At 50.1% G+C, this 25435-nt stretch overlaps 1 protein-coding gene across 2 annotated transcripts; it reads right to left on the reverse strand.

The window, feature by feature from the left end:
• Window positions 1–363: 363 nt before the first annotated feature.
• On the reverse strand, window positions 364–24877 carry ELOVL3 (ELOVL fatty acid elongase 3). Of its 2 annotated transcripts, XM_074958515.1 has the most exons (5): window positions 24744–24877; window positions 18654–18784; window positions 7313–7444; window positions 4184–4335; window positions 364–3640 (listed from the first exon to the last, which is right to left on the reverse strand). In XM_074958515.1, exons 2-5 carry the CDS (start codon window positions 18758–18760, stop codon window positions 3219–3221), a joined length of 813 nt encoding a protein of 270 aa, XP_074814616.1. In that variant the 5' UTR covers window positions 18761–18784; window positions 24744–24877; the 3' UTR covers window positions 364–3218. The 2 variants fall into 2 exon arrangements, with proteins under 2 accessions (XP_074814616.1, XP_074814615.1); XM_074958514.1 differs by lacking the exon at window positions 24744–24877 and having other exon boundaries at window positions 18654–18913.
• Window positions 24878–25435: the final 558 nt, after the last annotated feature.

The following is a 25435-nucleotide window of genomic DNA, read 5'->3' on the forward strand; positions in this document are numbered from 1 at the left end:
AGCTAAATAAGGTGTTAACTCAGAGCTATTGCTTTGGCTGTCTGTAGACTGAGGCAGACAGTACTGCACCACTTTACATTCAGTTCAGATTAATGTTTTCTTCATAATTAACACCCAGAAACTTAAAAATGAAAGCTTTGATTTGGCTGCATAATTCTGCACTAGGAAAGATTGCAGAAAGTTTTGATGCTGTAGAACAGGGGTTGGCAACCTATGGCATGCGTGCCAAAGGTGGCATGTGAGCTGATTTACAGTGGCACTCTGCTGCCAGCGCTGGGTCCCGGCCCCGCTCAGCCCGCAGCCGGCCTGGATGGACAGAACCCCAGGCCGGCAGTGGGCTGAGCGGGGCCGGCATCTGGGACCCCACCTGGCAGGGGCACGTGGACAGAACCCCAGACCGGCAGCGGGCTGAGCCGCTCAGCCTGCTGCTGGTCTGGGGTTCCGTCTGCCGGCCCCTGCCAGCCAACGTCCCACTCAGCCCACTGCCAGTCTGGGGTTCCGTCTATCAGCCCCTGTAAATATAAAATGTATTAGTGGCACACGAAACCTTAAATTACAGTGCATAAATGAAGACTTGGCACACCATTTCTGAAAGGCTGCTGACCCCTGCTGTAGAAGAAGCTGGGCCCTGCTAGTTACTTATAATAAATGTATTGCTATTAAAGCTAGCATCACCAAAACCCTTTTGCAGTGTCAGGATGCAAGTCCCAAGGGGAGGGGTTTCTGGAGCGAGCTTCCCCCAAGCAGAGATCAGTGCAGTGGCAGCTGCTCAGCACCCTCCAGTAAGGGGTGAATTCTCTTCCAGCATTGCCATCCAGACAGGGAATCTGAAAGAGGTCGCATGCCGAGGTGCAGTGGAAGTCAGCAGCAGAACAGCTGAGGAATGAGGAAGCGTAAATTGATTCCATTGAAATAGAAAGAGCAGCTTAAATCCTGAAAATCCATACTCCTGGTTAAACACTGTACTAGAGTCAGTGCCTTAGCAAGAGAACCTGGACTCCAAAGATTCCTGGCTTCATTAACACTCGTTGCTGTTTCTCCAGGGACTCTTACCCTTTATTTTCCCATTCAAGGAAGAGGACACTGGTTATCTTCAATCACAAGTCACAGCATGCCATGAAGGGATGGGCTTCACCCATCTTGATTTTAGGAGGAAAAACTCTCTTGCCCCCAACAGTTTACAACATAAAGCAGCTTTTGTCTTGGTGTCCCCTGGGAGTTAGTGATCAGGGCTTCAGCCTCCTCCAGTGGCACAGCTGCCTGAAACAGACAAAAAGAAAAGGAGGACTTGTGGCACCTTAGAGACTAACCAATTTATTTGAGCATGTACAAATAACATTATAAAATTAAAATAACAAATAAAATTACAGCTGTAGCTCACGAAAGCTCATGCTCAAATAAATTGGTTAGTCTCTAAGGTGCCACAAGTCCTCCTTTTCTTTTTGCGAATACAGACTAACACGGCTGTTACTCTGAAACCTGAAACAGACAGGTGCTTTGATTAGAAGAGGCAATTCCTGCAATGGAAGCTGGGGGCTAGGAGGAAGGGCTGCATTACACAGTGACAAGTCTTTGCACAATGTTAGTCTTCAGAACACTTTACAGACAGTAAGCCTCAAACCCCATGGGAGGTAGGTCAGTACTGTTCCCCATTTTACAGGTGGGGAAACTGAGGCACAACATGGTGAAATGATTTGCCAAAGGCCACAGAGAGAATCTGTTAGAACTGGGGCTGGTACCCAGGCCTGCACACAGACCTCAATTAATAAAGCATCAGGAGCTTTAAATTGGCCCACTGAGATTAGCAGCTCTACCAGTATTCCAATCGGAGCAGTTCCCTGTACTTACAATGCGGAAAGCAGGTTTTTAAAAGTGCAGCCAGTGTACATTAACTCCAAGGTCCAGCTTGGGGACAACCCTTCCAGTCTCATGAGGGGCATTGGTATTTCAGCTCCAGGATCACAAAGCCAGATTTAAACACCATCTTTGCCCATCTGCTATTAAGAGTTGAGGTAATCACAAGTGGCAGGATGTCAGAGGGGGAACATCTAGGCAAGCAGCCCAGGCACACATGTTCATACCAAAGTGAGCATCATGAGGAGTTAAGTGAGACCATCACTGGGGTGAGATCAATTTTTGAGCTAGTTACTTGGAGCTCTGGCCTCTGGCTTTTAGCAGAAGGTCCCAGGGCTTTTCATTTCCTGCAATTAGCACATGGGAGAGTCGGGAGGATCTTCATTCTGCCCTAACTAGGCAGTCTAGATATGTACTGGGTCAGCTGGGGACTGTCCCTTAGCCCTCTTGCCCAGTTGGGGTTCACAGTTCTAACCCAGAAAAGAGGAGAATTCTTGTCATGCAAGAGAAAAATGAAATGCCAAGTCAAGCCAGCTAGCTTGGGGGAGCAGGAGAACCCTTAATATAAGGTCAGTACCTGTGAGCTTTCAACCCTTTAGTTCAAGCCCCCTGGACTCTAAGCCAATCAGGACAACCAAGGCTTCCCAGTTGTTACTGAAACCCCCCCTCTATATCCCCTGGCCAGTTCCTTGCAGGAGAAAGATTTAGGTACTTAGGAAAACTAGGGTGTTTTCCCATTCAGTGCAGCCACCATTGCCATGTCCTGCCCCAGCAAGTTGTTGAATTCAAGGGTCTCCCTCTAGCTGGCAATAGCACCCAATCTTGGGCTCCCAACCCTCTCCTGCAGAACCGGTATGGCCAGCCATTGTGCAACAGGCATGCAACCACCCCTTGTGTGTGAAGCTCATGCCAGGGAGCAGACACTCCTCACCCTTAAGAAAGTTTGGCCTTTGAGAACAGAAGGGAAGATTAGCTCTGTGCAAGAGACGCACAACACAACCTGGGGGGTGGTGGGGGAGGATGGATTGGCAGGACAGAAAAGGGAGAACCTGAAATTTAGTGATGGGTTCTTGACACTCCTCCAACCCTTTCTCTCTGGCATTCACAGCCTCTCCAGTTCTCTTCCCCCATCCCTCTAAAGACTGCAGAGCAAAGGGCACTCAGGCTTTGGCTGGAAGGCCCAGGGAGCAGCCCCCTCTGAGGCAGATACTGATGCCTCTTCATAGGACCAACAGCAGAAGTACTGGTAGCAATCAATTTCTTCCCCTCCAGCTTCATCACACCAGGCCTGTAATGCGCTGGAGAGCCAACAGCCTAGGGAGTAGGAGTCCCAGCAACTCCCAGCTGCACTCCTCCCACTGGTGTTACTCCCCTTTTGTTTTGCCCCTCCCCTTAAAGTATGCCTCGCAGAAGAAGTGACAGAAGAGCACCAGGTAGCTGAGATACATTATGGACGACCAGAAGAATTGTTCCCAGGAGGTTGAGCAGATGCCATCCTGCATCCAGGAGTATGCCATGATGCTCACTGCTGTGCCCATCACCATCTGCAGGATCTGGGTAACGGTGATCACCATGGCAAATGGGCGTGGCACCCTCAAGCCCGCTGCCCGCACTGTGTAGTAGGAGTACATGAAGGCGTGGACACCGTAATTCATGGTCATGAACCAGCCGCCACCGGCTACCATGTCCTTATAGGCATACCAGGTGTAGAGCAGCACTGTGACGTGGTGGTACCAGTGCAGGAAGATGAGCCGTTGCTTCCGGAGAATGATGAACACCGTGTCACCTTGGGAGACAGACATCACTGGTCAGATAAGGCAAAGCAGCTGATGTGTTTTCAGGGTGCAGCGAAGAGATAAATCCATCACCTCACTCAACCCAACCAGAACTTTTATTCAGCCCAGATTATTTCCATGCTCCAAGAGGACAGACAGCCCCTCCCCCTGTCAAACATGCAATGCTGCACTGAGAGAAGTAACACCATACACCTCATGGTACTGATGTTTACCCACCCCTTCTCCCTCCAGGCAAAAAGTTAGTGGCAGGGTCTGGATTTGAATCCTAACTGACAGTCCTGTGTCTTATCCTGAAGTCCTCCTTCCTGCGTAAGTGACCATGCTGGGGGGACTGAGCTAGACTGAGGTTACCTGGGAGGTCACAGGATGGTGCTACACTGTCTGCATTGAGCTGCAGTGGGTCAGAACAAGGGAGACAACTTAGACTGGCTGAATCAGCCCCTCCTGTGAAGGATGGAGCCCTTTAGAGAGTCTGCCAGTAACAAGGGAAGAGTTAACCATGTCAGATAAAGCAAAGGAGATTTTACACTCACCCAATTCCGGTACTTTGCTTAGGACAAACATATATGCCCAGAACTTGCTGACGGGGCCATTATAGAAGCCTGGATCACACACAGATCGCTTAAATCCACTGGTGGAGAGGACAAATCCCATGTACCCCCATGTCCTCAGGGTGCCAATGATACTGCAAGAGAGCCATATGAGCATCATGGGACATGATTAATCACACAAGGAAGGCTGACTTCTCCCCCCACAGAAACTCTGCCAATTCCATCCCCTCCACAGGAGGGGTAGGAAGCCTAAGTAATCAGCCTCCTGCCCTGCTGGGTGACGGATACTGCATTTACTCCAGTTACTGATCCTCCTTGTCTTGGGAAGCATAGATTTGAATACCCTGGCTCGCTAGCAGAACTACTTGACCCTACTCAGACAGGGGCAGCCATCCAGCCACAGGTCCCCAGGCAGCTCTGCCAACACATTTGACTCCTGAGCCTGCAGCACCCCCTGCCCAAGTCCTACTCCAAGTTCTTCCAGGGCACCTCAACAGTGAACTACCACACGCTCCGATATTCCAGTCTCTTCTCACCAGCTCTGCTCATACCTCTGAGCTGGAGTTTCAGCACATCGGGACAGGCGTGGGCCTCAAATGAGCAAAGGATACAAAAACCACTACACATCTGAAGCACAACTGGAAGTCTGAATTAGACAAAGAGCCACCAACTCAACTTGCTCATCTCAGCCCCTACAATCAACATGCACAAATGCCATTCTAAAGATTCGCTGCCTAACCCGGTTCCTAGTGTCCATAAGGCACACTGCAGAACTCCATGCACACATGGCATAGAGAGCTATGTGATGTGTGGTTCTGATCTGACTGGAACTCGATGTCACCAGTGCTAGATGGCTGGCTCAGTTTACAGACTGAGAAGTGATCTAAGAGCTTGTGCTGCAGGGCAAACCCCAGCTGGGATCTCAAAAATCCATTTCTTAACAGCTGCATGCGCTCTGCACTGCTGGCAGGAATCAACACTTGTTTGGGTCTGGAAAGTGATCAGCACAGACTTCGGGGTCTGCTATATGCTAGAAATACTAACTAGATTAGACAGTAAGGAGCCATGTTTTAACCCTGGTAGATACCTAGGCTAAGCCATGGTTCCCCTCTCCTTCTCCACACAGCAAGAAATCGAGAGGTTGACAAATGTATTTAAACACAGCAGTTTTTTCCACTTCACACAGAGCTTGTCTAAGCTACAAAAGTTGACAGGGACAGCTAAGCAAGTCCTGAACACGGTTTAGCTGCAAGTGCAGACTAATTGTATTCGGCACCATTTTAGAAACTGAAGCTTAGAGGAGGCCTTCGCTAGAGCTGAGTTAAGAATGGATTTTTTCGGTTCAGTGGCCGAAACAAAAAGCAACCCCCCCCCCAAAAAAATTGTTTTAGAATGAACAAAAAAACTGACACTTTTGTTCTTTCTTGCAAAATGAAAATGGAAAAAAAAATCATTTCCAGTCAAATGAAACATTTTGTTTAACCTGGAAATTTTCATTTCTTTATTTAGGGTGTTTTTTTACTCATCTAAAAAGTTTTGAAATGAAAGGCTTTGACTTTGTTTCATTATGAAATGTCGCTCGATTTGTTTCAAAAGTGTTAGAACAAACCATTTTGACTCAGAAATTTCTTTTTATTCATTCAGTGCTATTTGCTGAATTTGATCCAAATTCACAAATAGTTTCAGTTGCCCCCAAACTGCATTTTTCAGCGAATAAACTATTCAGCCAAAAAGTACCATGTAGCTCCTGTCTTGCCAGCATCCAGCCCAACTAAGGCAATCCTCCCAAGAGCTGAGCCACTTGTAGTGAGCTTTTTCAGGAAAAGGCTGATGTACACAAAGCATTGGAGCCATAACTGCATAGCTGAGTAGGAGAGCTTCTGAATATCACTGGTGATGACCAACAGCAGGCTGAAAGCAGTCTGAGTTGATGTAAGCAGTTGTGGTTTTTCCACCTAGAACTGCCTTGTCAGAACACCACCACCAATAAAATGTCACACAAGAGATAAGAAGCGAGGACTGTATCACAGCAACCCTGTGTATGCAGAAAGCCTTGCGTTTGTATACATGATGCCAAGCAATGGCTCCTGGGAAACCAAGACAACAAGAGAAGTGAAGAATATGTGCTCCCTGCCCCACCTTCAACTTCAAGTACTTTGAAAGAGATGCTCATGCAGGCCAAAAAGTACCCCTTAAACTTGTGGGCTGGCTACCCAAAGCTGTCAGTCATTAAAGTGGGGATATGGCTTCAGAATGGTTGTGCATGGACTACCAGTGCCAGAGCTTGCATGTGTCAGGACACTGCATAGCAAGGTGTCATTCCAGCTTCCCACATCTTTCCCTACCTCCTCCACCCTTACGTGGACCACGCAGGCCAGTCAGAATCCAGCATCACTCCCAGCCAGCTCCATCCCCCTCATGCTTCAGCATCTTACACCAATTAACCTCATGAGGATGATGGTCTCACTCTGCCAAACCAGCCAGAGCTGCAGCAAACAGGTGCTGAGAGGAGTGTGAGAAAACTGAAGGATCTTGGCTTGGAGACCTAAATTACAGAGCAAAGCTATGGTTGAGTCATTCTCAGCAGGCTCCTATCAGAGTCCCCACAGAGTTGCCAGCACAGTTTATAGACTACTTAAAGACAAAGAACTGAATCTTTTACACAGAGACCTTAGATGGAAGATTCTTATCTCACTTTTATGGTCTATGTGTGGCTGAAACTTCAAAAATAATACCTCGTTCACAAAAGAAATGCGTTTAACATAAACCATCTCATCCTTGCTGTTTTGCTATTCAGCTTTTATCCTCACTGCTGCAAAAAAGACGCTTCTCCCCCCATTTTGGGATCACTTCTACAGGGTTAGGAAACAGGGATGGGGGGGAAGGAAGGTTTTAAAATAAGGACTAAAATTAAAGCCCCATGGCCAGGCTGGGAGTGGGGAATTATCTGTGGTTCAGCAGTTTATCAAAAACCTATTGCCCCTTCTGAGTTAGCATCCCAGGAGGAAATGCTTCCATGTCTCTCTCCAGGGTCAGCTGACATGGTGGGACTCTACGGCTGCCCAGTAACCACCACCAGCAGCAGAATAAAGCGAGAGATGCCGTTCTTACCTGAACAGGGCCAGGCTGAGTGACCACAGGACCAGTGGCTTGCGCAGGTCGTACCCTCTCCGCTGCTTCATGACATGCTGGCCTCCAAAGATCAGCAGCACGTAAGCCAAGGCGAAGGAGAAAGATTTACGCCTGTGAGCAGGGAAGAAGAGTTCTCAGACAGGCTGACACGTGGTATAGCACAGACGTGCCCCCTGCTCCTGGTGGGGCCTTTGCTAGCCCAGACAAGGAGGAATCTAATGGAGCCGTGCACTCCTATAGGTATCTGCTGTTCCCCTAGCTGTAGTCGCGAGGAGCAGGCCTTGACCATAAGTGGAGCTGGTAGAAATACCCTTGGTGAGGGAAGGAAAAGAAAGGGGATCTCTTACATTACGGAGACTTCCACAATGCTGCCCTGCCCCTTCAGATCCCAAGTGAGGGCTCAGCTGGCAAGGATTTTAAGCTGAGAGAACAGGGCAGTTTTATTCATTTACAGATTAGCTTCTTCACTGTAATTTCTGAGGAGGCCAGAGTTTCTTGTTTTGTACCAAGAAGCTCTTAGTACATGGAGGAAAGGGACAGCATTCTACACAGACAGCACTGGGGGCTGAACCTCACAACAGACTTGGCTGAAAAACATTATTCTGTTGTGCTGGGACATGTTCTGGCCTTAGCTTCCCAGATTTGGGACCCCATTTTTGATATTCCATTCATATAATGCAGTCTGATTTAAAAAAAAAAAAAAAAAGGACTGACAATTCACCAGTCTGGACAAAATCCAGTCCCCTATACTGACCATCAGAATACATTTTTGAAGAATTAAATTATCTTTAAAAAACTAAAGAATTATCTCCGTGGGTAACTAGAGTTTCACAAGCCTTTCATCCCAGAGTCCTTTACAAAGCCTATACCAGCTCACACAGCCCCACTGAAATGCAGCCCCAGCAGCACACAGTAATGTAACAGGACAGGAAGCTCCCCTTTGGAACCCCTTCTTCAGGTAGGGGAAGGCTGCTATCAAATCCCCCCTCACTCTTCTCTTCTACAGACTAAATAAGCCCAGTTGCCTCAGTCTCTCCTCCTAAGTCATGTGCTCCAGCCCCCTAATCACTTTTGTTGCCCTCCGCTGGACTCTTTAGAAGAAGGATGTGGAAAAACTGGAGTGTGGGGCCCAAAACTGGACAGTACTCCAGATGAAGCCTTACCAATGCCCGATAGAGGGGAATGATCACATCCGTCGATCTGCTGGCAATGCTCCTACTTATACAGCTCAAAATGCCATTGGCCTTTTTGGCAACAAGGGCACACTGTTGACTCATATCCAGCTTCTCGTCCACTGTAACCCCTAGGTCCTTTTCCGCAGAACTGCTGCCTAGCCATTCGGTCCCTAGTCTGTAGCACTGCATGGGATTCTTCCGTCCTAAGTGCAGGACCCTGCACTTGTCCTTGTTGAACCTCAGATTTCTTTTGGATCAATCCTCTAATTTGTCTAGGTCCCTTTGTATCCTATCCCTACCCTCCAGCGTATTTACCACTCCTCCCAGTTTAGTGTCATCCGCAAACTTACTGAGGGTGCAATCCACACCATCCTCCAGATCGTTAATGATAACAATCATTTGAGAACAACCACCAGAATGTGCACGCTCCGCACAGCCCACTGACTTAACTCTAGCCGTCATATGTCATATCCCCATCCAGGGTAAGAACCAAAGCAACCGGGTCCCTCTTCAACCATGCAGGAAGGAGGTCTACATTCCTTTCTCTGATCCTAGGCCAATTCAGCCTAGGTCTAACGTTCTTTACATTAGCTAGCTTCCAGGACCCACTGCAATGGGCTTACCAGATTCCTGGGCAAAAGAGACATTGCTGTGAGAGAATCCCTGCTCTTTGTCCCAGTATAGTTCGAATTCACACTGCAGTCACAGGGACGCCTGGTCTACATGGACTGAAAATGCCAGATGTTTTACAGAGAGATGTTTGATGGACAGAGAGGCATTCAGAACAAGCCTCTGGGGATACAGTAGAATTATAGTTTGAAATGTGATCCACAGTATACTATAGAGAGGACTGTACTCCTAGGTCAGGAATCTGTATGAATGGTACTTATGCCTGTCATAAATATAAAGGAAAGGGTAAACCCCTTTAAAATCCCTCCTGGCCAGAGGAAAAATCCTCTCACCTGTAAAGGGTTAAGAAGCTAAAGGTAACCTCACTGGCACCTGACCTAAATGACCAATGAGGAGACAAGATACTTTCAAAAGCTGGGAGGAGGGAGAGAAACAAAGGGTCTGTGTCTGTCTGTATGCTGCTTTTGCCAGGGACAGAACAGGAATGGAGTCTTAGAACTTTTAGTAAGTAATCTAGCTAGGTATGTGTTAGATTATGATTTCTTTAAATGGCTGAGAAAAGAGCTGTGCTGAATAGAATGACTACTCCTGTCTGTGTGTCTTTTTTGTCACTTCAGGTTTTGCCTAGAGGGATTCTCTATGTTTTGAATCTAATTACCCTGTAAGGTATCTACCATCCTGATTTTACAGAGGTGATTCCTTTACTTCTATTAAAAGTCTTCTTGTAAGAAAACTGAATGCTTTTTCATTGTTTTAAGATTCAAGGGTTTGGGTCTGTGGTCACCTATGCAAATTGGTGAGGATTTTTACCAAACCTTCCCCAGGAAGTGGGGTGCAAGGGTTGGGAGGATTTTGGGGGGAAAGGCGTGTCCAAACTACGTTTCCCAGTAAACCCAGTTAAAGTCTGGTGGTGGCAGTGGAAATTCCAAGGGCAAAGGGTAAAATTAATTTGTACCTTGGAAGTTTTAACATAAGCTGGTAAAAGTAAGCTTAGGAGGTTTTCATGCAGGTCCCCACATCTGTACCCTAGAGTTCAGAGTGGGGAAGGAACCTTGACAATGCCCTAGGAGAATCTGTACTTCAGTTGAAATTCAGGCTACTGCACAAGACTTTCAACCCCAGAGAATTGAGTCCAAGTTAAACTCTACTTAGTTTAACAGCAAAGAGGTTGCAGGTCTCAGGCTGTGGCCTGGTGGGCAGTATACGCCTGGACTGGAGTAGCAGGGAGACTTGGATGCATGAGCAGAGCTGGCTAGCGAGGAAAAAAAATCAGGACATGTTACAGGTCAGGGTTGTGGTATATTGGCAGAGATGTGCTGCCTTCTCCCCAAACAAAACGAGATTAATAGATTAAAGCTAGAAGAGACCGTTATGACCTGACCTTTTGCATACAACAGGCCACAGAACTTCACTGAGAGAGACCTAGCTCAGCAGGTACTGATAGTGACCACCACTTGCCCGCACTAGGCTTTGCTGTAGCCAGCACCTCCCTTTAAGCACTACATGCTGAAGTTAAAACCAAACAGCATGGCAGAAAATGAAGCTCCCAGCCCACACTAGAGCAGCCCTGCACCATGAAGCCTCCCCTGCCCCCCAACTGTATCCAAATCACTGCAAAGGCAGGATTCGGGCAGGGAAGTATCCCTGCACCAGAAAGTGCCAAGGCATCCCGAGTAGTAGTAGTGAACCCAGCTCAGCCAGGGTTAAGCTTCCATGATATCCAGTGTTTGCTAAAGAGGCGGCAGCAGGTTGTTTGTACTGATCAAGAACTGGATTAATCCTTCCTTCCTGCTGAGCCTGCACAGGGGTGTGTACCCAGCAAGCACTGGTACTGACAGCTGGTGCCGGAGGCATCGCAGGGGTGAGTCGACATTTCACTGATCTGCAGCGCTGCCAACGGCTCTGTGATTCATGGCTTGCGAGTGGAAGAGAGGGGGCTGAATGGCTGCATTTCGTCATCACCCCAAGGGTTCTCTGACAAGACTCTCTGCTCTCGTGAGCTCTGTATCCAAGATGCCAGAGATCCAGCCTGTAATTCAGGAGCACAGGTCTCCACACTCCAGCCATGACACACCCCTCAGCACTATAAACCGCACTGGAATCGGGTTTAACAGAGAAATTCCCCAAATTGTGGTGCAGGGCCCACTGGGCATTTGCTAGTGAAAAGAGCTGGTCACATGGCTCTCACGCCTCTCCTACAACTGCTAAGTTTCATTAGAAGGCATTGAGAAAAATACACTCAATACTTCGATGTTACTTTTCCACCTAAGCGATCGCAGTTGTCAGAGGCATGCTACATGATGCCAAATGGAAGAGGAAGATATGCAATACGCTCTGGACCCTGCTACATGAAAGACAGACAGACAACTCCAGCCACCTCCGCAGAATGGGGAGGCAAGGAAAATGGCAGGTTGTCCCAGCTCATCCTCAAGAGGCCTATCACCCCAGTAAGAAAGGAACTTAAAAATCCCTCACTAACAGGGGAGTGTCAGAGGGTACGGGGACACTGCAAAAATACCCAGTGGCAGTGAGTTTTAGAGCTCGGGTCAGCTGACTCTGCTATTTTTAGCCCTGTAGAATGAGCCAGTGTAGACATCCCCCTGGGCTGGAGCTGGGCTCTGTGACCCACCCACTTGCCAGGATCAAGCCCTATCGGGAACATCTACACTGCTATGTTTAGCCCTGTAGCATGAGCCCCAGTTCAGTTGACCAGGCTCAGACTTACTGCCACAGATGTTTTTCCTTTTGCAGTGCAGTTGTACCTAGAGGCCAGCTGACTCAGTGAAGAAAATCCCAGTGGGACTAAGGTCATATCTCAGCCACTATCCATGGAACAGTCCAGAAAACACCTCTCTCCACCCTCCACAAGACACCCTAGAGTAAACAGCTACTCCCAGCATTGACTAGTTGTGCATGACGCATGCTGACCTTTGCACCCATCCGTTTCCATTCCTGCCTACGTACTGAACTCCTGCCAAGTGCTGCCAACATGGAAGCTGCAGAGCACAGATGGGGTTGAACACCGGACCCACATCAGCCTGAGCAGCCCCAGCGGAATACTCTGGTAGTGGTTTGTGCGCAACTTCATCTTCAATATCAAGGAGGACTGCTGTATGCAGCGGGCGATCTGGAAACCTCAAAGACATGTATGCTGATGAGTCAACATAATCCCCTCTCAAGGGGCTGTGCTCATTTGCTAGAAGACTTCACACACTCCTCACCCTACTGGAGTGAGACAGGTCTGAGAAACAGTTCAAGCAATACTGTTGCCCACACCAGCTCTAAGGCCCAAGTTTCAGCTGGCAATTCTCCTGCCTCTCACCCCAAACCTAGCCTCCCAGGCTATTCCAGCTGGGCGTTCAGTCCCATGAGAGCAGTGAAATCCATGGGATCTGGGTTCCACCAAGGATGAACTGGGCCCAACAGGCCCAGAAAGGAGTGTATCTGTGGAGGGTAAGAGTGGACAGAAGTTTCCTGTTAAACAGAAGGACCCTTGTGCCAGGGTCAAAAGAGAAGAACAATGCTCCAGTTCCGCAGGAAGCTCAAGTTACATCCACAGAGTTGCAGCCAATATGAAGCCACTCACACTAACACACGGTAGTAACCATCACTAAGTAGTCTTTTAAGCAGCCTGGTGATACTGAAGCCCCCTGTGGCTCTACATAAATATAATACCAAGTGAGCTCAGGGACGCATTGTACTAGGCTCTCTACATACTGAGGAGATGGCCCTTGTCCCGGTGAGACAAGAGTGACCAAGGGCAGGCTGGAAGTACTACTAGATACATTTAAGAGATGGGAAACTGAGTCAGATCAAGCAACGTACTTGGTCACGCCTAGTCTGAGGCGGAGCTGTCTTCCCAATTCCTAATCCAGTGCTTTGACCACAAGCCCATCTTTCCTGGTTCGGCAGCATTGCCTGGTATCGAGCAGAACCATCAGCCAATCCCAACACACAGCCAGCCACCAGGAAAGGGGCCTCCTTCACAAGAATACTTATCAGGCACTTTCATTTTATAAGTCTGAATTTGAACTCTAATCCAGCTCTCAGTGCTGGCAGTATAGGGGTGTGAAGCAGATCTCAGACACCAGGGGGTGTATGTGGCACAGCACACTTGGGCCAACCAGCATCTTACCAGTTAAGACAATGCCACATGTTGGACAGCCGTGACCAGGAGGGAGTTAGATTGATTTCTCTCCTACAAGCCACTGCCTCATTTTGAGGAAGTGACGTCTCAAAAGCAGGATGGTAGACAGTTCAAGAAGAAGGGCATGTGTTAATTTCAGAGGGCAAAGATGCTATCTCTACTCCAAATGAGCCACTGCCAATGCAAACAACTTAGGCCTGCTATGTCCTAACCAAGCCACCAGTACTACCCCAGTCAGGCCAAGTTGCCATTTGAGCTGTAATTGATAGCTTACAAAATCACAGTAACATAAAGAAAGGTGATCGAGAAGGTATAGAAAAGAGATTGAATATGTATTAACAAAAGAGGGCTGCTGCTCTGACCCAAGGACTCTGCTGAGGTCACAACTTGCAAACAAGAGGAGTTTGAAACCAGAAGTTAGACAAACTTGATGGATTGGAAGTCAGGCTGAACTGGGACTCTAGAGAATGAGAAAGATCATGGGCTCCTGAGGTGTTTGCTTGGGAAATATCCAAAGGCCTCTGCTTTGTTCCAGAATCCTCCAGGTTCACAGGGGAAAGATGGAGCCATCCAGGTGTCAACATGTCAGTGAGGACATTGGACCATCGCTGCCAAACCAGTGAGGACCCCAATTTGATTAATGGAATCTTCCACTATTTCTCACCTGGTGCGGAGATCAGCTGTACTGCATGGCATCAGCACAATGGCATGAAGCAGCCTAGCTTGCCCGAGAGAAACCAAAGAAAGAGGCACCTGCCAAAACCTGCCAGGTGAGGGAAGCATGCCAGGGCTCAGAGGTGTTACACACATTGGCCACAATAGGTGCACGAGCTGTCTGTGACTGACTTGTGAATGCCAACAGACAGCCATTCTTCTCCATCCTTCTCTCTTTGGTCTGTTAAAGAGAAGAGTAACTTAATAGCAAACAGCGAGTTCAAGGTCCAGCAACAGAATTAACCTTTTCCCCCATCCCACACAAGGAGGGCTCTAAGGCCTGGTCTACAGTGGGGGTGCAGGGGCGGAGGAGAAATTGATCTAAGTTATGCAACTTCAGCAACTTAAATAACGTAGCTGAAGTTGATGTACTTAGATCTACTTACAGTGTCTTCACTGCGGTAAGTTGACTGCTGACGCTCTCCTGTTGACTCCACCTGCACCTCTCACCCCGGTGGAGTACTGGGGTCAATGGGAGAGAGCTCGGTGGTTGATTTATCACATCTAGACTAGACATGATAAATTTACCCCCGCTGGATCGATCACTGCCCATCTATCCAGTGGGTAATGTAGACAAGCCTTAAGGCAGTGGTTTTCAAACTTTTTCCTGGTGATCAAGTTGAAGAAAATTGTTGATGCCAGTGACCCAGTGGAGCTGGGGATGAGGGGTTTGGGAGGGGCTCAGGGCTGGGGCAGAGGGTTGGAGTGCAGGGTAAGGGCTGTGGTCAGGAATGAGGGGTTCAGGGTGTGGGAGGGGGCTCTTGGCTGGGGTGCAGGCTCTGGGGTGGGGCCAGAGATGAGGGCTTTGGGAGGGCTCAGGGCTGGGGTATGTGAATGGGCACAGGGGTGGTGCACAGGCTTACCTGCAGCGGCTCCTGGTCAGCAGCGCAGCAGGGGTGCTAAGGGAGGCTTCCTGCCTGTCTTGGCACTGCAGACTGCACTGCACCCCGCAAGTGGCCAACAGCAGGTCCGGTTCTTAGGTGGAGGTGCACAAGTGGCTCCACGCGGCTCTTACCCACAGCCACCGCCCCCCTCTACAGGCACTGCCCCCCAGCTGTGTGGAGCCTGTGCTCAGGGTGGGGCCAGCACACAGAGCCCCATGGCTCCCCCGCCTAGGAGCCGGACCTGCTGCTGACTGCTTTTGGGGCACAGCACAGTGTCAGAACAGGTAGGGACTGGCCTGCCTTAGCTGGGCAGCACCACTGATGGTATTTTTAACGGCCCGGTTGGCAGCGCTGACCAGAGCTGCCGTGACCCAGTGCCTTATATTCTGCGACCCAGCACTGGGTCGCGACCTGCAGTTTGAAAACCACTGCTCTAAGGGACTTTGGTAAGAAACTCTAAGATAAGGGATGAACAGACACTCTCTGAAAGAGGACTTTGGTGAGTTTTGCATAAGATTTGTTTTGTGAATAACTGTTTAATTTTGATTTCAAAATGCTTGGTTTCATTTTGAATTCTTCCATCTATTCCATTAATAAGCTTAGCTTTGGGATGAATCTCTCACCCTCTCCCATAGCATTTTTGCCATGGGACTAAGCAAGCGAAGGTTTCTCCTCCAAATGTAAACCATACTTTCATAATTTAACATTGTGTTAATGACGCTGTCACTGCATCCATGACAACCAGCCCATTCATTCCATCAAATGCTTACAACGGTTCACCACAAAGTAATCAAATGCTCTGGCATTTTGAGGAGACACCCCTCTCCAAGAAAGTTTCACTCTGAGCCTCTCCCAATCATGGCCTAAATCCTTCTAAACTGCACTACACTAAGAACAAACAAATTAAGTTTGCTCCAGAGATCGTTACCAACCCTGTATTTCTCAGGAGCTGAAGGAGAGCCTGTGTAAGCTAAAAACCTGGTCTCTCTCACCAACAGAAGTTGGTCCAATAAAAGAGACTACCTGACCCCACCTTTTCTCTCTCTCCCAATCCATATTTCCATGCTAGGAACCAGGAATGCACAATAGATGTCCAAATGGAAACAGGGTGTGGTCTATTCTTTTAGAATTAGCATTCCCAAAGAGCAAGCCACTATTTTTACCCCAGGCTCAGGGAGAGATTTTGAAAGGGGGAGAGTGTGAGCTGTGGGTATTTGTCATTTAATCTCAGCATGCAGAAGAAATATTTATGAAGTTCAATACAACTCAGATGTTTTAAGTTCTGGTGTCAAATTAGCCAAACCAAAACCCTGGATGCAAACCACTTCAGGTCTTTGGGGGCTTAGAATCCTGACAAATCTTGTGGCTCAGTGCAAATCTTAGCAGGCCAGGAAAAGCCTATTGGCTGCCAGCCCAGAAATACCAAGTGTGGACAAATCAAATGCAGCTGCAACCTGTCACCCCACATGAGAAGATCCTGGTTACGTCAATTTGCATGTGGCTGAACTGAAGATGCAAATGAAACATGGCCTCCTAGTTCTACTCAAGTTTCCCTGTAAATTCCAACTGCAGAAGTGAATGAATTTCCCTGTTTCATGGTGTAACTCCTCCTCTGGCCAGTTACATTGCTACCGTACTACCCCACGAGGCTAGCAGCATACAGGCTCTTCCTGTTATGAGGCATGGCATGGGGTGACGCTGCTGTTCAGCGGCATGTGTGAGAAAGAGTCAGGAGAGCAGTTTTCATTTTCAGCCTCAAGCTGGATGTGCTTGTCAGTTGACACATCAGAGTTTTAAGTACAGATTAGTCCAGCAATTTTCCCTTAGGAAAGGGACAAAAATGACTTCATGACACACCCTTGCCACAAGAAAAAAAAATATAGCACCATGTTTTCTTGTCAGACATAGGTTATCCTATACCACATTACCTCAGTAGAAATTTCCTAGCATGCAGAAAACTTTGTAATCTTGGGAAGACACTTTCAGGAAGTATAACAGTGCTGTGTGGAATCAGCAGCTGTTCCAAGCAGGCGACATCCCTCTCCCACACACTACCCTAATCTCCCAGAATAGTCTATTGTACATTGTTCCAGTCCTCTGAAATACCAATATACCATAACCACCCCATGCAATCACTTACCTCCAAACCTGCAGGCCACCGAGCTCTGTAAACTAAACATTGGCAATGCCCACTAAACCCTGCCTGTGTCTGAGGCAAAGCCCCCAGATCCAGATTCATTTTATTAGAGAAGATCTGGGGCCATTATTTTTAGAACACCTTAAATAACACGCAAGACCTCGGCGATTGTTTTACATGTTCTACCTAAAGGGTCACCTGAGCAAGGCTATTCAAAAAGCCAGAGAGCAATCACATTAAGTCCAAGTATGATGCAGGAAGCTTCTCTCCAAATACAGTTCTACCACCCCACCCCTAAATTCTGACCTACAGCAGCCCCTCCTGTTCCAGTCTTGGGGACAACCCTGGTCAAGGGCAAGCCCCTACATACAGAACTCAGGACCTCACACATAGAGGGACTGTATTAGAAGGCTCTTTAAAGGTTATTTGTAACTGTTTTGTTTCAAGCTGCTGCTCTTCACCCTAAAATCTTTCTGCACTCAGCGAATGCAGATTTGGTTAAGCAATCTCTGTACACTAGGTAAAATGGCTGAGTCATTATCACTATTATTGCTACTCTAAAGGTGCTACTTAGGGTACGTCTATACAGGGATAAAAGACCCACAGCAAGGCTGGCAGCTGGCCTGGGTCAGCTAACTCAGGACTAAAAATCGCTGTGTAGACGTTCTTTTTACAATGTATGTTTGTGTCAAGGGAAGAAAGAGAGTTCAAACAAGAATTGAGTATAAAGATGCTGCTCTCGAACATCTCCTTTGAGACACAGAAAACAATTGCACATTGAATGATGTTTTATGCAATTTATGTTCTAGCAATTGTTCACTAATCTTGTACAATGGGTTTTACTATTCAAGCCAGTAGCATAAGAAGTTTAATTCTTGGCTCTCAAAAGGACCTCAGAGGCATAGGTTTATGAAGGTGTTGAATATGAAAACTTTCACCAGCAATTTTAACTCTAAATTCATACTGAAGTAAACAGGGTAGTTAACCTAGTTTTATTTCAGGACAGTTGCTCTATTAACTGAGTTGCATCTCCTTCTGGAAGGCTATATGGATTTGGCTTTTGTACCTGCTCAGTTTTTCATTCAGATTATAGTTTTGTTTCCTATTTTACAATCTAGCACCTCTTTCCCAAAAGATTGAGGGAAGCTACAGGTGCACATTCTTCTGAGTTAGGTCAGAGATTATAAAGCCAGAAAGGACCACTGTATTAGTCTGACCCCCTGCATAACCAGCCTCTTACAGGACTTCCCCGATTAATTCCCATTTGAACTAGAGGAGCAGATCTCTTAGAAAAGACCCACTCCAGTGATGGAGAATCCATCAGGAGACCCTTGGTAAATTAGTCCAGTGGTGGATTACCCTCACTATGAAAATCTGTGCCTCTGAACGTCACGTCCAGCTACCAGCCTTGCTTACATGAGGCCTCAGCTTCATGGAGCATCGCCAGGCCGACGCTAGGGTTTGCGCCCTTTCTGCCTGCACGGGGCGCTCCGGCCACTCGCTCGCTTTAGCGCTGCTCGGCGTAGCAGACGGGTCCCCGGTGCTGCACCGCAGGCTCCAGTCCAAGGTACTGCCCAGCCCGACCAACCCCACCCCAGCCCCGTGCCCCCCCCGCCGCCCCGGCAGCGCTCACCAGTTCTCCCGCATCCACTGGATCGCCTGCAGCTCGTCGAAGCGCCGCTCGAAGTCGTACTCCTGCGGGCGGGGCAGCGCGGACAGGTTGGCGCCCAGCAGCTCCATGCTGGAGAGGCTCGGGGCCGGGCCCTGCAGGAGCAGGAGGGTCAGGGCCGGGGCAGGTCGCACCGGGCCCTGCAGAGGGAGGCGGGCGCGTCAGCGCCGAGCCGGCGCGGGAGGAGAAAGAGCCGCCTGCGGCACCGCGGAGCCGGAACCCCCAGCCGCAGCCAGGCTGCAGGTGACGCGCTCCCGCCGCCAGCTCAGCCAATTGATACAGCTTAGACCCCGCCCCACCTGCAGCCGCGCGAGCGGCCCCGCCTACCTACCTCATGACTGACAGGCGGCTGCGCCCCCCCGCCGCCGCCTGGGTCCAGGCTGCCTCTCCCTTTCCGCCCCGGCACAAGGCTGCAGCCTGGTCCTTCCTCCGCCCCCGCCCCAGGCCCAGGCCGCGCTGCTCCTCTGAGACACGCAGCCCTGCCACCCGCAGAGCCGGACCCGGACCCACACCGGGCACTGGCAGCAGGAAGCTCGCAGCCTACTTGTCTGTGGCTTCCCCCAAACTGCTGCTGGCAATTACTGTCTAAATCAGAGGGGCCAGAGTCCTTGGCCCTGTAAAGGTGATTTCCCTTCAGCTACACTAGTACAGGGCCTTTATCCTCAGAAGCCCCAGCCCCTGGAAGGTAGCCATCAGCTCCCCCACCCAGTACCTGATACCCTCTCTGACCCAGGTTGCCCTTTCTCTAGCCACCCCCACTGTCTCATTAACATGCACTCCCTTTCAGAGGGCCTGTTAACTCCAGTGATTGCATTAGTTGATCCAACAATGTATCATCCAAACAATATATATAGCATATGGATGAGGATTAAGGAGAAATTTACCCCACAGGCACTTAGAGACCAGTTGTCTGCTATGGGCTGTTTTGCACCTTACTCTGAAGCATTTGGTCCTTGCCACCCCCAGAGACCAGACAGACCCCAGGACTAATCAGTATGGCAGTTCATGTATTTGAAAACAATGACCATAAGCAAGATTCTTGGAACACAATGTGCACACTACATCACCAGTCATGTTATCTTTTCTGCATCCTAAACCCCATACGTTGTGTGTTTGCTATTTTGAATAAGCTCTCAAGCGTAAGGACCATGTCTTCACACTTGCCAGAAGGGTGGCCTCCCCTTGGTGCAACACAAATAAGGCTCACAGCACTGAACAGGTTTGCACTAAACTGACCGATCATCAAACGCAAGAAGCACAATGATGTAGAAACAATTATACAAAAGGTCAGTGTAGGGCTGTCCCTAGATATTTTGGTGCCCTACACAGCCCCCTCCCCCCGTGGGAAACCGCCCCCCAACACGAGCTGGCAGAGCAGAGCGGGCTGGGGCTGGGTGACGGGTTGCTCCATTTCCTGCTGCCCGGCGATTGAAGAGTGGGCACGACCCTGCACTCATGGGGCGGTGGGAAGTGGAGTGACCTGGCCCCAGCCTGCTCCACTCTGCTCCCCTTACCCCAGCCTTGGGACTTGGGGGGCAGGCGGGAACTGCCCCCCAGCTCTCACTGGTGGCACGGCTAGGAGCCAGGGGAGCGGAGCGGGCTGGGGCCAGGTCGCTTCACTTACTGCCGCCTGGTGCGTGCAGGGCACACCCGACTCCTGCTGCTGTCCCCTGGGATGTAGCTCAGGGGAAGGGGTGGAGTCGGGGCTTTGGGGAAGGGGCAGGGCAGGAGCAGGAAGAGGCAGGGTGGGGGCGGAGCAGGGGCAGGGGCTTTGGGGAAGAGGCAGAGCAGGGGCGAGGGCAGCTTTCCTGGCTGGCTCAGCCAGCTGGGGGATTGGGCTGGCCCCTGGAGCAGCATGCAGCTGCATAGGGCACCAGGAAATCTGGGGCAATTTGGTGCCCCAAATTTCCTGGTGCCCTACACAGCTGCGTAGTTTGCGTATGGGTAAGGACGGCCCTGGGTCAGTGAGTTGCAGAGACAGACTGGGGCTAAGCTAGCTCAGCATTCCAGCATCTAGAGCAGTGGTTTCAAACTGCGGGTCATGACCCAATACTGGGTTGCAGAATGCAAGGCACTGGGTCATGGCAGCTCTGGTCAGCACCACCGACAAAGCCATTAAAAGTCCCGTCCGTGGTGCTGCCTGGCTAAGGCAGGCTAGTCCCTCCCAGTTCCGACTCTCCGGTGTGCCCCAGAAGTGGCCAGCGGCAGGTCCGGCTCCTAGGCAGGGGGGGCCAGGAGGCTCCACGCGTTGCCCTTGCCCTGAGCACGAGCTCCACTCTCCCATTGGGTGGTTTCTGGCCAATGGGAGCTGGGGGGGGGGGCAGTGCCTGCAGGCAAGAGCCATGCGGAGTTGCTTGCGTGCCTCCGCCTAGGAGCTGGACCTGCTGCTGGCCACATCTGTGACGCAGTGTGGTCCACAGTGCTAAGACAGGCGGGAAGCCTGCCTCTGCATCCCGACTGTGCCACTGACCGGTAGCTGCCAGGGCCAAGCCCACACCCCAGCCCCAGCTCTGAGCCCCCCACTCAAGTCCGGAGCCCCTTCCTGCACCCCAAACCTCTCATCCCTGGCCCCAACCCAGAGCCTGCACCCCAAGCCCAGAGCCCTGACCCCCTCCCACACCCTAACCCTCTGCCCCAGCTCTCAGCTCCCCCAAATCTGGAGCCCCCTCCTGTACCCAAAACCCCTCATCCCCAGCCCCACCCCAGAGCCTGCACCCCCAGCCCAGAGCCCTGACCCCCTCCCGCACCCCAACCCCCAGCCCTGAGTCCCCCAAACCCAGAGCCTCCTCCTGCACCCCAAACCCCTCATCCCAGCTCCACCCTGGAGCCCTGACCCCCTCCTGCACCCCAACCCCCTGCCTCAGCCCAGAGCCCCCTCCCACAAACTCCTCATTCCCAGCTCCATTGAGTCGTGGCCATCAACAATTTTCTTCAACTGGGTTGCCAGAAAAAAAGTTTGAAAACCACTGATCTAGACTACTTTGGCGGTATGTGCTTTAGAAGTGCTTACAAACATAGTACTGGTTGAAATGCAGGGATTTTCAGACTACATCTCGCTTGGTTTCCAGCTGGGTCAGGAAGACTCTAGGTTAGCGTTTAAAGAGCTGTATTTCACAAATTGTAGCCTGAAACCTCGGAACCTTCTTTTTTAGAGCTTTCCTTGTCTGTGTCCCTGTGTGTACTGCACTCCTGTCATCTGCCAGGCATGCTTGACAAGGTTGTACTGTGATTGTGAATACAATAGGCAGAGACCAAGATAAGAATATTCTGCACCAAGCCAGCCAGTTAGACTTGTGTAACTTGTGCTACAAGCATCACCTGGCCAACCGCATGACTGAAATTATTTCTTTTCTCGTATAAGAACCTTTCCTTCATCAAAACTCTTATTCGTAACATACCACATAGCTCTCACTCCTTAGAGGTAACTACCCTCAGCGACTCCTGTGACTGGCTATCACTAAGTACAGTAAGCCTCTATTTATACCTTACCACAATCAAAAACTAGAAGATTCCTGAAGGGACACACCAGTTGTATTCTGCACCATCACCCCTCTTTACACATTAATTGCTTTTTCATATCCTCTACCTAGGCTTCCACCTCTACCATCCCTCCCTGTGTTGCCTTCCTTTGGATGTTTTTGTTTTCACTTAGAACACAGGTTCTCAACTTGCTATCTTAATGGTTAGGTGATGGGGTGGGCAGAATTCTTTTATTGCTGCCACATGGGGTCTCAGTGTGCAGGAGGCAGAAAACCACTGCCTGAACTATCCTCTTCAGGGCAAGGAATCCATCCTTATCTGTATCCTAGAGCACTATGCACATCTATAGTGCTAGGCAATTATTTTATACTAGTGAAGTCCTAAGAGTTGAGTGAAGCTGGATAATCTTGCCATTGTTTTAGATCAGGGGTGGGCAAACTTTTTGGCCCGAGGGCCACATCGGGGTTACGAAACTTTATGAAGGGCCGGGTAGCGAAGGCTGTGCCTCCCCAAACAGTCTGGACCCCACCCCCTATCTGTCCCCTCCTACTTCCCACCCCCTGACTGCCCCCCTCAAAACCCCAAACCCAGCCAACCCTCCCCCCGCTCATTGGCCCCTGACCGCCCCCTTCCAGGGCCCCTGCCCCTATCTGCCCCCCGTGACCCCACCCCCTATCCAACCCCCCTACTCCCTGTCCCCTGACTGCCTGACCCCTATCCACATCCCCACCCCTAAACACCCCCCAGAACCCCACCCCCTATCCAACCCCCCTGCTCTCCGTCCCCTGACTGCCCCCCGAACCTCAGCCTTATCCAACTGCCCCCTGCTCCCTGTCCCCTGACTGCCCCCCGGGATCCCCTACCCAACCGCTCCCCGCCCCCTTACCATGCCACTCAGAGCGGCAGGAGCTCGCAGCTATGCCACCACCCTGCCCGGCATGAGCAGTGGGCCAGAGCACCAGCGGCACAGCACGCTGAGACTGTGGGGCAAGGGGAACAGCAGGGGATGGGCCGGGGGGCTAGCCTCCCTGGCTGGGAGCTCAGGGGCTGGGCAGGACGGTCCCGTGGGCCGTAGTTTGCCCACCTCTGTTCTAGATGCTCAGTAAGGGCATGTTCTGATCACCGCTGATACATCAGCCAGTGGAGTTAGCTTGGTAGAAAAGCTCCAATAAGGAGTGGCTGTAGGATGAATTAAAAGGAGAGAGAGAGAGAGAGAGATTATGGAAGATATGGGAGCATTGTACAAATGCATGGTATAGCCTCACCTTGGACATAGTCCAATTTGGTCACCTCATCACATGAGGCTATATCAGAGAGTACAGGTTCAGAGAAGGGCCCCAAAAATGGTTACTCAGGGAGGGCTTTTAAAAGCTGCCGACTGCTCACCTTACTTAGCCATGCAGTCTGTTGGAATTCAATGGCCCTGTTCAGTGACAGAGGGCAGGATTTGTCCATAGGTCAGTTTACTTTAGCAAGAGTAAAAGCAGATGACAAGTGTATGAAATCACAAAACAGTACATAACAGACATTCTCTGTGCTTCTATTTACCATGTCCCATTGCACAAGGCCATGATGAAACCAAAAGACAACAATTTTAAAAGGTAATAAAGATAATTATTTAATCCAGCCTGTAATTAACCTGGGCAACACACTGCTGAATGATACTGAGGCAAATAGCTTGGCAAGATTGAAAATGGTTTAGGTCTTGTTTCAGCATAACCCAGTGAATATCTCTAGTAATCCAAGTTAATCTCCACAGATCGCTGATATTTCCCCCTGCATCACAGGGAGTTTGACCAGGACACTCAACAGTCACTCAGAAGCACAGGGTGTGGAGGGGTGGATGTGAGGAGAAAGCATTCTCCTAATGTCAGGACAGTGCCAGGCTAAAGCCTCTGTCACAGCTCAGGGCATCTGCACCTGTCATCTCCCTCTGTGGTCCAGCAAGGGCACCCACGCTCTGGCTTCCAGCTCCTGTGGCCGTCCCCTCACTTGGGTGGAGAGGTCTCTCTCTCCACTTCTGACCATGGTCCTTCCAGGTTGAGCAGCTCACTGCCTTCACTGTGCTACTCCTAGCAGAGACAGGCTGCCTACCGAGGTCTGCTTGCTCTCTCACTCCTCAGATGCAGTACACAGTGTAACTGCCAATAGCTATAGTAACCACACAGCACTTCCTGTGCAAGCCTATTTTATTCTTAAGCATGGGCAGCGTGTGAGCCATCCGTTGGGGGAGGTTAGCCCCCGGCCCTGCCCCTTCTATCTGAGGCCCCACCACCCCTCTGCCCCCTCCTCTGCCCCTTCCACTCCCCTCTCCAACGGGAGCCCCTCCCCCCTCCGTCCCCCCCTGGGGCCACCACCCCCCGCCACCCCAGCCCTGGGCTGCCCCGCCCAAGCACCCCCAGCTCTAGAGCACCGGGCACTGCCCATGGCCTCAGCGCTTCCAGCCCCTCAGCCCACCGAGCACCACAGCCCCCCCAAGCACCGGGCGGCATGGCCCCAGCGCCCTCAGGCCCCCTGAACGGCCCCAAACATTACAAACAATAGAAGAACCTGTATGCATGCTAATAAGCTTACCAGAGATCACACCAACCCTAATACAGGCTCTGGCAGGAGCAGTCTTCAAGACCCGCTCCCCCAGGGGTTTTCTTGTAGTTTCAAGTTAAAGCACCAATCTTATAGTGCCTCAGCAGGCCAAGTCCTTCCAGGGAGCCTGCCCATTTGCCGGCTCAGGAAGGCGGCACTGAGCCTGTTTAAAGCAACTCTATTTAACCACAAATCCTTTGTCTGCTGGCCCCTGGAGAATCCAGTTTGATCTAGTATATGCAAACTTCTCCAGGGATTGGCTTCAAAGAGCTGTTAATTGGAGGAATTACATTAGCGTACCCAAAATTACATATAATCTCACAATAACAAAATTGCATTTTTGATACCATGAACCCCAAAGGCGTTGAACTCAATTCAATAGTGTTTATCTTAATTCCATAAGGTTTGTCCAGGATATTGTCATAACAGCCTCTTTGAAGGGAATGTATTATGACAGTTGCCTATAAGTACATGCATGTCAGATCTGCAGTTCTGTGCAGCTGCTGGTAGCAGCCCAGAAGAAAAGCATACCTGGAACTCAGTCTGATGCTCCTGAGTCCAGACCTGAAGCCTTTAGCTCTAAGCTTTTTTGCAGGGATCAGTTCCTGGGCTCAGGTTAGCAGAGGGGAGATCCTGTATTCAGGAGCAGATTGGTGTGTTTTGCTTCCCTTGAGAGCCATTGC

Source organism: Natator depressus, chromosome 7, assembly GCF_965152275.1.
Source record: "Natator depressus isolate rNatDep1 chromosome 7, rNatDep2.hap1, whole genome shotgun sequence".
NCBI lineage: Eukaryota > Metazoa > Chordata > Testudines > Cheloniidae > Natator > Natator depressus.